At 39.6% G+C, this 13,808-nt stretch overlaps 3 protein-coding genes across 3 annotated transcripts; all 3 read right to left on the minus strand.

The window, feature by feature from the left end:
* Positions 1-910: 910 nt before the first annotated feature.
* Positions 911-8,735, minus strand: LOC127868507 (transmembrane protein 11, mitochondrial-like). Its single transcript, XM_052410339.1, has 2 exons — positions 8,661-8,735; positions 911-1,930 (listed from the first exon to the last, which is right to left on the minus strand). Exons 1-2 carry the CDS (start codon positions 8,684-8,686, stop codon positions 1,426-1,428), a joined length of 531 nt encoding a protein of 176 aa, XP_052266299.1. The 5' UTR covers positions 8,687-8,735; the 3' UTR covers positions 911-1,425.
* A 600-nt stretch (positions 8,736-9,335) lies between these two features.
* On the minus strand, positions 9,336-10,307 carry LOC127869984 (uncharacterized). The gene has a single exon (XM_052412644.1). The coding sequence runs from the start codon at positions 10,305-10,307 to the stop codon at positions 9,336-9,338; it is 972 nt and encodes a 323-aa protein (XP_052268604.1).
* Positions 10,308-11,199: 892 nt separating this feature from the next.
* On the minus strand, positions 11,200-12,357 carry LOC127869985 (uncharacterized). The gene has a single exon (XM_052412645.1). It carries the CDS (start codon positions 12,355-12,357, stop codon positions 11,200-11,202), a length of 1,158 nt encoding a protein of 385 aa, XP_052268605.1.
* Between the last annotated feature and the right edge of the window lie 1,451 nt (positions 12,358-13,808).

The raw sequence follows: 13,808 nt of genomic DNA on the forward strand, positions 1-13,808 counted from the left end.
AATACACTTTCTCAATTTTTACATGGAATCCAACATTGAAACTAATATATTCAGGTTTACAGCAACTTAATACATACTTGCATTGTGATAAAGGTTGGTGTTAGGTTTGTAATATTCAGGGGTGTCAATTGGCCCAAATTTGAAATCCGGAAAATTAAGCCGTAGGATAAAGGGAAGAGAGGGCCCAACCCCCCGAGCCCTAGCTTATTGTTCTTTTTTTATAGTCTTTCTAGGTGCAATTTCTGGTGAGTACAATGCGAAATATTATTAACCAAACCATCCGTAACACCGCAGGTGTATTTGTCATTCTAAACAAATGATATTAAGAACTTCTAAATGTAATTAACAAACCAGCGTATCCGAAAACGACTGTCCGAAAACATGTCGCGATACATCATTTGCAAATGAAATAAAATATGCATATCGTTTGACTGCAGAAAATGAAAACCAGTAACCAGTAACCTAGCAAATACGCAGTCAATATATAATTTGATTAACATATTGTTTTAAAATATGATATTGCAGTGCTTTACTTTGCCAGTGCCTGCTCATGTCAGAGCCAGCCGCTTACCAATCAGATATCAATAAATAAAATCGGTACCAAGCGCAATGTCCGGAATGCCGACGATGCTATAACAATATTCGTTCTTAAATGATCCCGCACTAAAAGAATTTTGTCCCTACCCCCACCCGCCTTAAACAAACTCATCGGATTTACATTCACCTCAAAATCAACCCTGGACGGCTCAAATCCGGATTTCCGGAATAATCCGGAAAATTGACACCCCTGAATATTGGCTATATATACCCATTAACTAGGCATTAAGAGTAAAGTGTTCATCATATTGGTGAGCATTCTCATAATAAGAGAATATGTGAATATTAATACTCATGATTAAAAAGAACAACATGAATGACATCATTTATTACCAGCTCTTAAAAAGTTTGCATCAACAAATGTACATGGAAGAAATTGATCTAACTCTGCACAAGCACAGTACAAATGCAACAGTCTAATCCCTATTTTAACAAGTAAAACAATCAAATACATGTAAATAAAATAATTAACTGAATTAACTCAATTTGTCATTGGAAAGAATGAATATCAATATAGGGTAGAATGATTTAGTGTTAGACTCTTTAAAACAAGTATAATATATACATTTTCAATGCAACTTTTTGATCCTGTACACAATTACCAATACAAGTAATGCATCAACAAATAAACTGAAGGCAAACAGTCGTTAAATTCTCTCAGAAAGTGAACAACTTCATCAACCAATTCAGTAGACGCAATTGCATTACGAACAGGAAGATTGCTTTCTTACTTTAGTAAAATAAATCAATAAATCACTTATTACAAATAAAATTGAACATGAAGTTATTTGCATAACCTACAATAAGACTGTAAAACTTTACTTGAAATCAACTTGAACTTAGTTCTTTGTATATTCTAAACGAACACAGTAAAGCAGACATCAGGGCAAACACATTGTGCAACTTTCTGCGTCGACTATCGTCCCTTCTCACTAGAACTACTGGATTGGCACTGTTCAAGCTTTGAATTAAATGTTCCAACTCTGCTAAGTCTGTTGACACTTGGTATTTACAACAAGGATCGTTCTGCCAGGCGATTCCGTACACGCTGGCACAGATGACGCTCAAGGCGCTACAAGTCACGGGTATAGAATTCGATTTTGTGAACAATGGCAAGATAAGAGACGCAAGTCCGGATAGAACGCTGACCTTGTGCAATGTGTTCCCAACTCTAATCCAGCGGGCTATTTCGTTGCCAAGAGCTATCGGTTCAATAGCAATTATTTCAGCCTCCTCTTCAAAAGCTCTTTCTAGTTCCTCTTCAGAGTCTTCGTCTGTCAGATCTGTGTCGACAACGTCTCTTATGATTACATACTCAGGAGGCCTACCTGGCCTGAAATATACACATAAATTTGTCACCAACATTTACTTTTAACATTTAATTTTATTGTTTTTGTTTTTTAAAATATTTGGTGTTTTTTTTAAACCAGAAGGATTTATTGTATTAACTAATGGTGTAAAAATAAGTCTACTTATTGATTTATTGAAATAAATCACTAGCAAATTCATCGATAACATTTGCAGATGCAACTGAAATCTGCCAACAATGTTTTTTTTCACATTTTACACTAAGTCCATTAAAATGCACTCTTATTGTGGTTATCTGCTTACATATTCACTTGTATGATCATTTTCTGTCATTGGGAGCTTGCTTTTTTTATTTCTATGAACAGCTCGCCTGTAAGATGATTGCTCTCCCCACTTAATCATGTGACTATTGCGTTGGTAATCCTTGACAAGTGTACACTAAAAAGGCGTCTATGCTAGGATTATGCTAACTTTGGTTGACATCTCATGTTGTTTTGCATCCCTTATAACATTGATAAAGGGGTTGTTTTCAGGGTTGTGAGGTTTGTGACAAAGTTTGAAAAAACAAGAGCTGTCTCCATTGGATGACATATGCCCCTGAAAAACGCTTTGATAGTTATGTAAGACAGCTAAATAACAGAACAAATATTTGAAACCTAAATGCCGACCCTAACTTCAAGCCAAGGTCATGGCCACAGGGGTCAAGATTTGTGTATGTATGGAAAGGCATTGTCCATATACAATGTACACATGCATACATGTACCAAATATGAAGGTTACATCATGACGTTTGGTGACGATCCGATGACAATTACTTGAGTAATTAAGCGGAAGCGCAATTTTTTTTATGATTTGAGAGCCATAACTCAGAAGTGTTTGTTTATTTCACGGGATTTAATTTTGCAATTGATTATCATCATAGTGTTTCACAGTTAAAAAGGAAAATCTGAATTGTTTGTAACTGCAAATATTCTGAATTGCTCATATCATAATATTCCCACATTTTGGATTGGCATTTGTTTTCAGATTTAACTTTTTTATTTTATATTCTGTGCACATATTTTGCTTGAACAAGATCATTGATATCCGTCATATTTTGGTCACAAGTAGATCTATTATATTAATGTATAGCAACTTGATGTGTTGTTCACTCCCCCACCCACTTTTAAAACACAATAAAAACAAATAGAATAACAATGCTTACAAAAAATGTTTGTTAATACCATGAGTGTAATAAGTTTCATAGGACTTTATTTACATGTTTTGAAAAAGTCTTCATGGTAATATATTTAAACCATTAGCCCGAATAATGATGCTTTTTTTTAAACAGTCAAGAAATCCAATAGCCCGACTATATAAACTTTTTATTTCTAATAGCCGAATACCATTTCACAAGTCCCGGGCTGTCGGGCTTATACTTACCGTGAAGACTGTGAAAGAAATATAAACAAGGGCTGTTTGTAAAACATGCATGCCCCCCATATGGGCTCTAAGTTGTAGTGACAGCCATTTTGTAAATATGTTTTTTGTCACTGTGACCTTGACCTTTGACCTAGTGACCTGAAAATCAATAGGGGTCATCTGCGAGTCATGATCAATGTACCTATGAAGTTTCATGATCCTAGCCATAAGCTTTCCTGAGTTATCATCAGGAAACCATTTTACTATTTCGGGTCACTGTGACCTTGACCTTGTGACCTGAAAATCAATAGGGGTCATCTGCCAGTCATGATCAATGTACCTATCAAGTTTCATGATCCTAGGCATAAGCGTTCTTGAGTTATCATCCGGAAACCATTTTACTATTTCGGGTCACCGTGACCTTGACCTTTGACCTAGTGACCTGAAAATCAATAGGGGTCATCTGCTAGTCATGATCAATCTATCTATCAAGTTTCATGATCCTAGGCATAAGGGTTCTTAAATTATCATCCGGAAACCATTTTACTATTTTGGGTCACCGTGACCTTGACCTTTGACCTAGTGACCTGAAAATCAATAGGGGTCATCTGCTAGTCATGATCAATCTACCTAAGAAGTTTCATGATCCTAGGCATAAGCGTTCTTGAATTATCATCCGGAAACCATTTTACTATTTCGGGTCACAGTGACCTTGACCTTTGACCTAGTGACCTCAAAATCAATAGGGGTCATCTGTGAGTCATGATCAATGTACCTATGAAGTTTCATGATCCTAGGCCTAAGCGTTCTTGAGTTATTGTCTGACAACCACCTCGTGGACGGACCGACAGACAGACCGACCGACTGACAGACCGACATGAGCAAAGCAATATACCCCCTCTTCTTCGAAGGGGGGCATAAAAAATCATTGTGTTAATTTATAAATGAACACAATAAAAAGGACAATGACATATTTAGTTTTACGTTCACTTTCGAAAATAACTTCTCTTTCATAAACATTCATTAAAATGTCAAATTAGCCAATGTTAAAGAGTCTACATGATCTGCATGTTGATTATTATATACAATATGACTGTTGAAGATCAACATTCTCTTGTCTTGAGAACGCTCATTTCCTTAACACATTTTAATTGGCTTCCTGGTATCCATAATATACATTTTTATGTCCTGTGCTGCTAATGTTGTGGTGTCAGAACGTTTAAAAAAAATGAAATTCCCCCAAAAGTGCCATATGACACAGCAAAACAAGTTACATTCCATGCCAGGTACATGTACAGGGATCAAACCTATGCAATCCTTGGTGTCAGAGAAGCACGTTGTCCGACCACGGTGCTAACCTGACAGCCTTTATAAAAGTGTTTTTTTCACCGTTTTGGGAATGGGGCCGGGTCCCTTTGGATTGGGAAAATTTGCGGCGTTTTGACTAAAATTGGGAAATTAGTGTTGTTGTGGTTTTGCTAACAAATGCTTCAAAATTGAGGATACAAGTGTGTCCAGTATTATATTTACTAAGGTTGATCTTATATGGATGGGAGATGAACAAAATATTGATCTAAAAAAAATAAAATAAAATAAATATTCCATTAGCTCCCATTTGGGAAAAATATATACTTTTTCCATTGGGAATGGGTCCGGTTACCGGACCCGATTTTGAATGCAAAAAAAACACTGCTTAAGTTAGGCTTAACCCAAGTAACCCTTCTTTAAGTATGGAAATCATATGTGTTTTCATTGAACAACAGGAATAGTTCTGCTTGAAACATCTTGGATCTTACACATTTTTGTAAGATCCAAGAATATGGCATGATGTTTCAACTTCAAGCATAGTCCAACTTGTTGACGCTCTCAAATATTAAGCTACTTTTTATATTGGTAATATTTGGAGCGTCCAACCGGGCTGGCATTTAAAATGTGTACTTTTTTCCTTCTTTGTCTTTATTGTTGTGCAAGGATTTTGTGCACAACATTCAAGCCCCGATATAAGACACTTAATATCAACGGATTGCAATAATATTTACATACCTGTGTCAGCGTTATAGATAATTTTTTACTCATGGGGGTAAATACCCCCACTTTTCAAAGCATAGGGGTAAATGGTCAAATTTTGCCCTGCTTGAAGGGTAATCTGCTAAAAGTAAAACCAGAATATAGCCGGGGTACAGACACGCTACTTTAATAATGTTAAACACAATTAACCATTAACTATGTGTATTCCTTCATATTAGTAGGTTTCTTAATTTCTTGTTATTTTAACTTGTATTATTGGCAGATTACATTTAAGAAGATCTTCATCCTTATTGTCCACCACCGTGGGCAACGGAAATTTTTTTTGCCAACTTTCAACAGTTGTTTTATAAGCGTTTCAGTGGTTCCTTTTTGATTTGAAAACAGAGGAAATTAAATCATTCAGTATTGGCAGTACAATTTTATTACTTGATATAATTTTTGCCGTACACAAAGAATCAATTTTACATTGAGAAGTAATTTGTGTTGGCTTGGAAGAAGCCATGCTGACCACTTCATGTAATTTAATAAACACATAAGCGCTTGACTGTCTGTTAAAAAATCAGTACTAAATTTACCATGCGTCTAGATGATACAGAGTATACATACCGACTGGCTAACTATTTCTACAATCCAGCTCTAATTTTTACGATAACCAGTCTCATATTTTGGCTAAAGACAATCAGCTGTTTATATTTTTTGTTTACGATGTACGCAGAGAATTTACAGCATTAGCGTAAGTCCAGATTGGCTTGCTTAAATGTACGCACGGACATGATAAATTGAGCGTATCTTAATATTTCTAATGCGTATATTACGCTGATACGCAGCTTATCTAGAACGCTGCTGTGTGGATAATTCATTTCTCGATAATGTTCCGTAAAAATTATGTAATGACACTTTGAATTGTGCACGCCTGAGCAATTTAAATCCAACCACTATTCAATTTTTCAATGTCTCTCAATTCGCTCGCTGTGTAGACATAAATCGATAACACGACCTCCATGTAAAGCATCTGGTTTAAAGTGGAATAATAAACAGCGTAAAATACAGTTTGCGTTCGTCTGTTGTGGTGCAGAGCGTTACATAGTAAACCGATGTTATACTTTTCTGAATTAATTTAGCATTGTTTTTTTTTCTAAATTGACAATTAAAAAGTTCTGAAATAAATTACATTTTTATTTTTATACTGTACATAAATTATAATGATACAGATCGTACAGTATACCGTCCTATGTAATGTAGAATTTAAGTACATAAAACAACACAGACAGAGGTGCGAAAAAGACATGCATAAAAACTTGCTGAAACTTAGAACAGTGAATAGAAACTGCACCATATATGTTCTGAACATATGCTTATTAAATCGACAAAGATTAGCATACTAGATCTAGTTAGGTAAATGTCAGTGTTAAAAGCTCATGTTAAATAAAACTAGAAATGGCGCGGCAGAGGCCGACGCGTATCCCCACGCCGAATGTTTGACCTAGGTGTGCCCCAGGGTTGGTAATGGGGCCATGCATAGCTGAGATTGACCATATTGTCATAAGAGAAGTTCAGTATCAATTTGAAGTGAATCGGTGTAGAAAAGAAGAAATTATAGTAAAAGGCAATTTTGGGTGGGTGTGGTCTATGTTGGCGGGGCCCCAGGGTTGGTAATGGGGCCATGCATAGTTGAGATTGACCGTATTGTCATAAGAGAGGTTCAGTATCAATTTGAAGTGAATCGGTGTAGAAATGAAGAAATTATAGTAAAAGGCAATTTTGGGTGGGTGTGGTCTATGTGGGCGGGGCGCCCCAGGGTTGGTAATGGGGCCATGCATAGTTGAGATTGACTGTATTGTCATAAGAGAAGTTCAATATCAATTTGAAGTGAATCGGTGTAGAAATGAAGAAATTATAGTAAAGGCAATTTTTGGTGGGTGTGGTCTATGTGGGCGGGGCCCCAGGGTTGGTTATGGGGCCATGCATAGTTGAGATTGACCCTAATGTCATAAGAGAAGTTCAGTATCAATTTGAAGTGAATCCGTGTAGAAATGAAAATATTATAGTAAATGGAATTTTTTGCTGGGTGTGGCCTATGTGGGCGGGCGCCCCAGGGTTGGGATTGGGGCCATGCATAGTTGAGATTGACCCTAATGTCATAACAAAAGTTCAGTATCAATTTGAAGTGAATCCGTGTAGAAATGAAAAAATTATAGTAAATGGAAATTTTTGGTGGGTGTGGCCTATGTGGGCGGGGCGCCCCAGGGTTGGGAATGGGGCCATGCATGGTTGAGATTGACCGTATTGTCATAAGAGAGGTCCAGTATCAATTTGAAGTGAATCGGTGTAGAAATAAAGAAGTAAATGTAAAATAACCTAAAAAAATGAGTGATAATTTCTGACGCGGCCCCACCCCAACTGCTATAACTTTTGACCCAGGGGTCAGATCAAAATTCCAAATAGTGCAGGGTCGCACATATGCTCATAGCTACCATGTGTGTAAGTTTCAAGGTTCTAGTGCTTTTAGTGTAGGAGGAGATAGTGGCCAGGACGGACGGACGGACGGACAGACGGACGGACGGCGGAGATAACCACAATATCCCCACCTTTTTTTCAAAAAGCGTGGGGATAATTACGCGTACACGTTACACTGTAATGCCTTCTTCTGATTGGTTCATATTTAAATCAGTTTCATGACATGGCTACAGGTCAGTGATTGTTTTGCGATATAAGCAGATGTTTAACTGAAGAATTTATGCCTTTCTAACTAAGAACCAACGATATTTGAGGTAAAAATGGACTTCTGAATTAAAACTGAATGAGTTGGTAATGTTATTTTGCAATTTTACGCAAATTGATGAAAATTTAAACTTTCTGGTTTCCAACACATAAAAGGTCCTTCAACGATGAGACGTTCCAAAGAATTTAGCCCATATAAAAAGTATCTCTAAATTCTTTACGCGTCCTATAAATGAGACTACTTCAAGCATAACTATTCCTGTTGTTCAATGAAAACACAAACAATTGCCATATAATTAATGCCAATAACCCCATAACCCTACATGTATTCTTATTTGCATAATCTACATTCGTGTCATTTTAATTGTAAAGAAAGATCTGTAACTGTTTATTTTTAGATGTTTGTTTTACATAACATCATTCACAAATTCAAAATCAAATGTCAACCAAAATAACTCTGGTATCAATAAGAATTGCAAGAAAGATGCAAAAGATTAACGCTTACCTTTCATTGATAAGTTACAAATACACCAATGTATGTAAGGCCTGTCGACAGAAGTAACATACTTACATTAATATATATAAACAATATTTTTTAAACTTACCGAGTTCTTGCAGTGGTAACCGCCATTATTTAAGGGAATGAACTCTTGTGTTATTTCTTGGCTAGACACTACTAAATATTATGTCAAATCAACAAGAAAAAGTCCATTCTCCTAGCAGAGTTGTCGTACGTGCCTCAACATACAATGTAATCAAAGACCTATAGAATAAAGTATTCTATAGGTCTTTGATGTAATGAACCGCAGTGTAAGAGAGCGGAAAAAAGTCATTCTTTATTTGTTTCCCCTAACAGTGACGGGCGGTCGGTCGTCGGCTAAGCGTTTGGCATCTGTAAGCTTTTTTCACAAGTCACTCCCACTTTACTAAGAATATGCAATGGTATAATGCAAATCCTCCAAGTCTCTCTCTCTATATTTTTATAATATTTTTTCTTCATTGTTAGTAAATTCAGCGAATGTAGAAAATAGTATGGCAAACTTAATTATTTATCGAGTGAATATGATCGAATTAGGGAACGGTTATCGACCATTCAACCTTAAAAACGCAATCAATGATTAGGAATGATACGATGAATTAGTGCCTGTCACGTTATTGGAAATAAAACCTTTTTTATTTGACGCCATACAGTACAGTATCTTTGACAGTGGTGAAACAAATATCGATTTATCTTTAAAAATGATATTTTTTTTTGCTTTTATCAAGCGTTTTCGTAGTGATTATCTTTCAGGTAACGCAAATGCACTTAACACGTGGACAATCATAATAGTGTATATATGTGTGTAATACAGTGATGTCACTGCATCAGTCACCAACATCATCAGCCAGGATCCACCCATCAACAAGTGTTTCGACCCTTTAATCCTGGTACACTCTTCGGGTGGTGGGTCCGCAGTGGTGATCAGTCCACTACGTGTTGGTGACTGGCTTCCAGCTCCTCTCATCTCTTCGAGACCATAGCCAACTGGATGCCCTTTCAGCTGATTGTTCTCTCTGCCCACAGCAGACCTTCTCTCATGGCCGTTGAGTCCCATGGCGCCCAACATCTTCCATAGTGAATTGGCTGGGAAACCCCTTGCTCCTATTTCAACAGGGAACAGCCAGGTTCTCCATCCTTGTTGTCTGCATTGGTCCATGAGATCAGAGTACTCGGTTTTCTTCCTTTCATAGGCTTCTTCACACCTTGTTTCCCATGGGATTGTCAATTCAATCATCACCAGGTGCTTTGCAGTGTTGGACCAGATGACAATGTCGGGTCTGAGATTGGTTTGTACTACCTCCGGAAAGACAAGCTTTTTCTGTAGGTCAACAGCCATATTCCAATTGTCAGCTTCGTCAAGTACTGAAGATTTTGTTATTTTGCCTTTAGGTGCTGACTGGCCCTCCTTGACAAAGTGGATGGTTTTTGGCTGTGGCTGTTTTCTCTTCTTCATTCGCTGTCTTTCAAGAATGTCTGCCATATCTCGAAGCACTTGGTCATGGCGCCATCTATATCTGCCTTGCGTGAGTGCTGTGCTGCATGCCGATAGTATGTGCTCCATGCTTCCAGTTCTGTTACACAGTTGACATGATGGGCTGTCTTGTATTCCCCATCTGTGTAGGTTAGCTGGTGAGGGTAGCAGATCATATACCGACCGCAGTAAGAAGCTGATTCGCAAAGGCTCATACTTCCAGATCTGGTACCATGTCATCTTCCTTGGTGTGGTGTCCCATTTTGTCCATGGTACCTGTGAACCCATGGCTACTGCTCTAGATCTTCTCCATCTTCCGCACTTCATCTACTACCATTTTTCTTTTTTCCCCACTGGCTGCTTGGCTCCATCTAGGACATGTTGAGATTCCAAGACCTTGGTGCCCGCTAGTGGTTGTTCCAACAATGTCTTTCTGCCTAAGTCTGCTTTCTGCCTGGGTCACTGCCTGGCTGGCTGACCACTTTCTCCCTGTTCTTGTCTCTATGCCAGCTTTCCTGATCTTATCATCTCGGGATTCTTTCAGAGTTACCACCAGCCACGCCTTTGATGCCTTGAACTCCTCCACTAATGATGAGAGCGGGAGTTGTAACTGATTGGATCTTCCATAAAGACCTATGTTTGTAAAGTTTGGTGGTACCCCTAACCATCTTCGAAGATGCCTGCTTATGGTTCTTTCTAGGCCCTCCACTGTTGATGTTGCTATCTCATACAACATAAAGGGCCACATCAGGCGAGGTAGTAGTCCGTGTTGAAACAACCATGCCTTGAATTTTCCTGGTAGCCAAGGCCTGTCTATTTGTTTCAACCCTTCATTTAGCTGCCCTTTGATGCGCTTTACATTATTTGTATCGTTGAGGCTGGCATCATACCACTTGCCCAGGCACTTGATTGGACTATCCATGATAGATGGTATGTCTTCTCCCTGTACCTGGAGGTTGAACTTCTTGGTTGACTGTCCTTTCTTGATGATAAGGCTTCTGGATTTCTTTGGCTTGAATTTCATTCTTGCCCAAGATGTTGTACGCTCAAGAGCTGAGAGGACCCATCTAGCCTGCACATGTGTCTGGGTTGTTATAGTCAAGTCATCCATGAAGCTCCTGTTGCTTGGTAGTTAGATCCCTGACGCAGTTTTTGGTCCACGGGTTTCCTTCTTGGCAGCATTCAGGATGAGGTTCATGCCCATGACAAATAGGACAACGGAAACGGTGCAGCCAGTAATGATTCCCTTCTCAAGCCTCTGCCACTCTGTTATCTTCTCTCTCACTGAGAAGCGCAGCTGAATTTTGTCTAGGTACCCAAGGGCAATCTTCTGTACATGTGCTGGTATGTGATAGTGATCCAGCGCTCTTCGTATTAGCTGGTGTGGTATGGAGCCGTATGCATTGGCTAGGTCTAGCCATACTACTGTCAAATCCTGTTGGTTAACTTTCGCTTCACGTATCAGCTGGCTTAAAGCGCTTGTGTGCTCTACACAACCAGAGAATCCAGGCACACCTCCTTTTTGGATTGAAGTATCCACATATTTGTTAGCAGTAAGGTATGTGGTCAGTCTTCTAGCGAGAACAGCAAAGAAGATCTTGCCTTCCACATTTAAAAGTGATATTGTCCTGAACTGGCTATTGTTGTGAGAGTTTGTTTCCTTAGGAACAAATAGGCCTTCTGCTTTCTGCCAGCACTCGGGTACCTGTCCTTTTCTCCATACCACCTTAATTAGGCGCCAAAGGCGACGAAGCAGTCTTGGGCACATCTTGTAGACCTTATATGGTATTCCATTAGGTCCTGGGGCAGAGCCAGCTCTAGCTTTCTTCACTACATCTTTCACCTCAGCCAGGGTGGGTTCTTTACTGTCAAGTGCTATAGTTGGAGCTGGTTCAGGCATGATGTGTGAACATGGGCCCAAAGGGTCATCTCTTCTGGTGTCAGAGTGTGTATCCCTCAGGTGGGTCTGTATCTCCTTCATTGAGCTGTTGAGGATGCCTGATTTCTCCTTGTCTAGTAACTTTTTCGAGAACTTGTATGGATTGGCTATAAATGCAGTCCTTTGTTGTGCTCTCTTTCGTCTGTTCTTTCTTGCTGTCTCTGCTTTTTTGAGTTCCATCAATTGCTTTCTCTGCAAGTCTCGTAGCTCTTGCAATCCAAGTTTCTCCTCGTCTTTGGCGTTTCTATATGCCTTTCTCAGTTTCTTAAGCTCTTGTCTAATGGCCTGTATCTGCCTCTCTCCTGTTGGGTTGACTTGACGGTTTGGAATGTTTTGGTACATAGACTCCATATCGTTCTTTGCCAACCGTGTAAATTAGGCTTGTCATGGCCACTAGTTTTCTCTCAACTGTCCCTTGTAGAGTTGCTTCCAGAATAAGATCTAGCTCGTGATCAAAGTCTGTCCATGCCTTTTTATTCGCAGTCTTTGGCCACTCTATTATTGGTCTCTTTTCCTCCTCTGGTGTTGCTGGTGGGGTCTTATGCGGTGCTTCTTTTACTGGTTCAGGGTCATCTTGGGTTTGAAGTAACTCAAGGAGAGGATCAATCTGGGATTCATCAGGAATCTGTGTGCTGTCAGATGGCATCTCATCTGCAGAGAGGTCTCTAGTTCTGTGGGTAGCCTCCTGACTAGTGTCCTCCTGCGTCTCACCAAGGATTAAACTTGTGCGCTGCTTCTGGGATGCCTTTTGACCACATGCCGATCTTGCCTGGTGAATCCGTAGACCCCTGAGGTTCTTACAGATTTTCCCGCACTTACATCTAACTTCTGCCGGTGTTCCAGTCAGTGTCGTTTAAACTAGCCGTGTCGTCATTGGTTTATCCGTCCGGTTGAGTCTTTCATCCTCCCCTACTCTCGTAAGACTCTGGAGGTATTCTTCTGTTAGTGAGTCTGTAGCTGTTGTATGTGGGTTGCCCTCTCACGAAGGCTACATTCTGGGGTGCCAACCCATTATGCCCCGTCCCAGTCTATTCCTGGTGGCCATCTGTCTTTCCAGCGTCACCGTTCTATTCTCGGTTGCCATCCAGTCTTTCCTATAAGCCATCAGATCTTCTCTGACATAGATATGTGTGTAATACAGTGATGTCACTGCATCAGTCACCAACATCATCAGCCAGGATCCACCCATCAACAAGTGTTTCGACCCTTTAATCCTGGTACACTCTCAGGGTGGTGGGTCCGCAGTGGTGATCAGTCCACTACGTGTTGGTGACTGGCTTCCAACTCCTCTCATCTCTTCGAGACCATAGCCAACTGGATGCCCTTTCAGCTGATTGTTCTTTCTGCCCACAGCAGTCCTTCTCTCATGGCCGTTGAGTCCCATGGCGCCCAACATCTTCCATAGTGAATTGGCTGGGAAACCCCTTGCTCCTATTTCAACAGGGAACAGCCAGGTTCTCCATCCTTGTTGTCTGCATTGGTCCATGAGATCAGAGTACTTGGTTTTCTTCCTTTCATAGGCTTCTTCACACCTTGTTTCCCATGGGATTGTCAATTCAATCATCACCAGGTGCTTTGCAGTGTTGGACCAGATGACAATGTCGGGTCTGAGATTGGTTTGTACTACCTCCGTAAAGACAAGCTTTTTCTGTAGGTCAACAGCCATATTCCAATTGTCAGCTTCGTCAAGTACTGAAGATTTTGTTCTTTTGCCTTTAGGTGCTGAATGGCCCTCCTTGACAAAGTAGATGGTTTTTGGCTATGGCTGTTATCTCTTCTTCATTCGCTGTCTTTCAAGAATG

This window comes from Dreissena polymorpha, chromosome 2 (assembly GCF_020536995.1).
Source record: "Dreissena polymorpha isolate Duluth1 chromosome 2, UMN_Dpol_1.0, whole genome shotgun sequence".
In the NCBI taxonomy this organism is placed as follows: Eukaryota; Metazoa; Mollusca; class Bivalvia; order Myida; family Dreissenidae; genus Dreissena; species Dreissena polymorpha.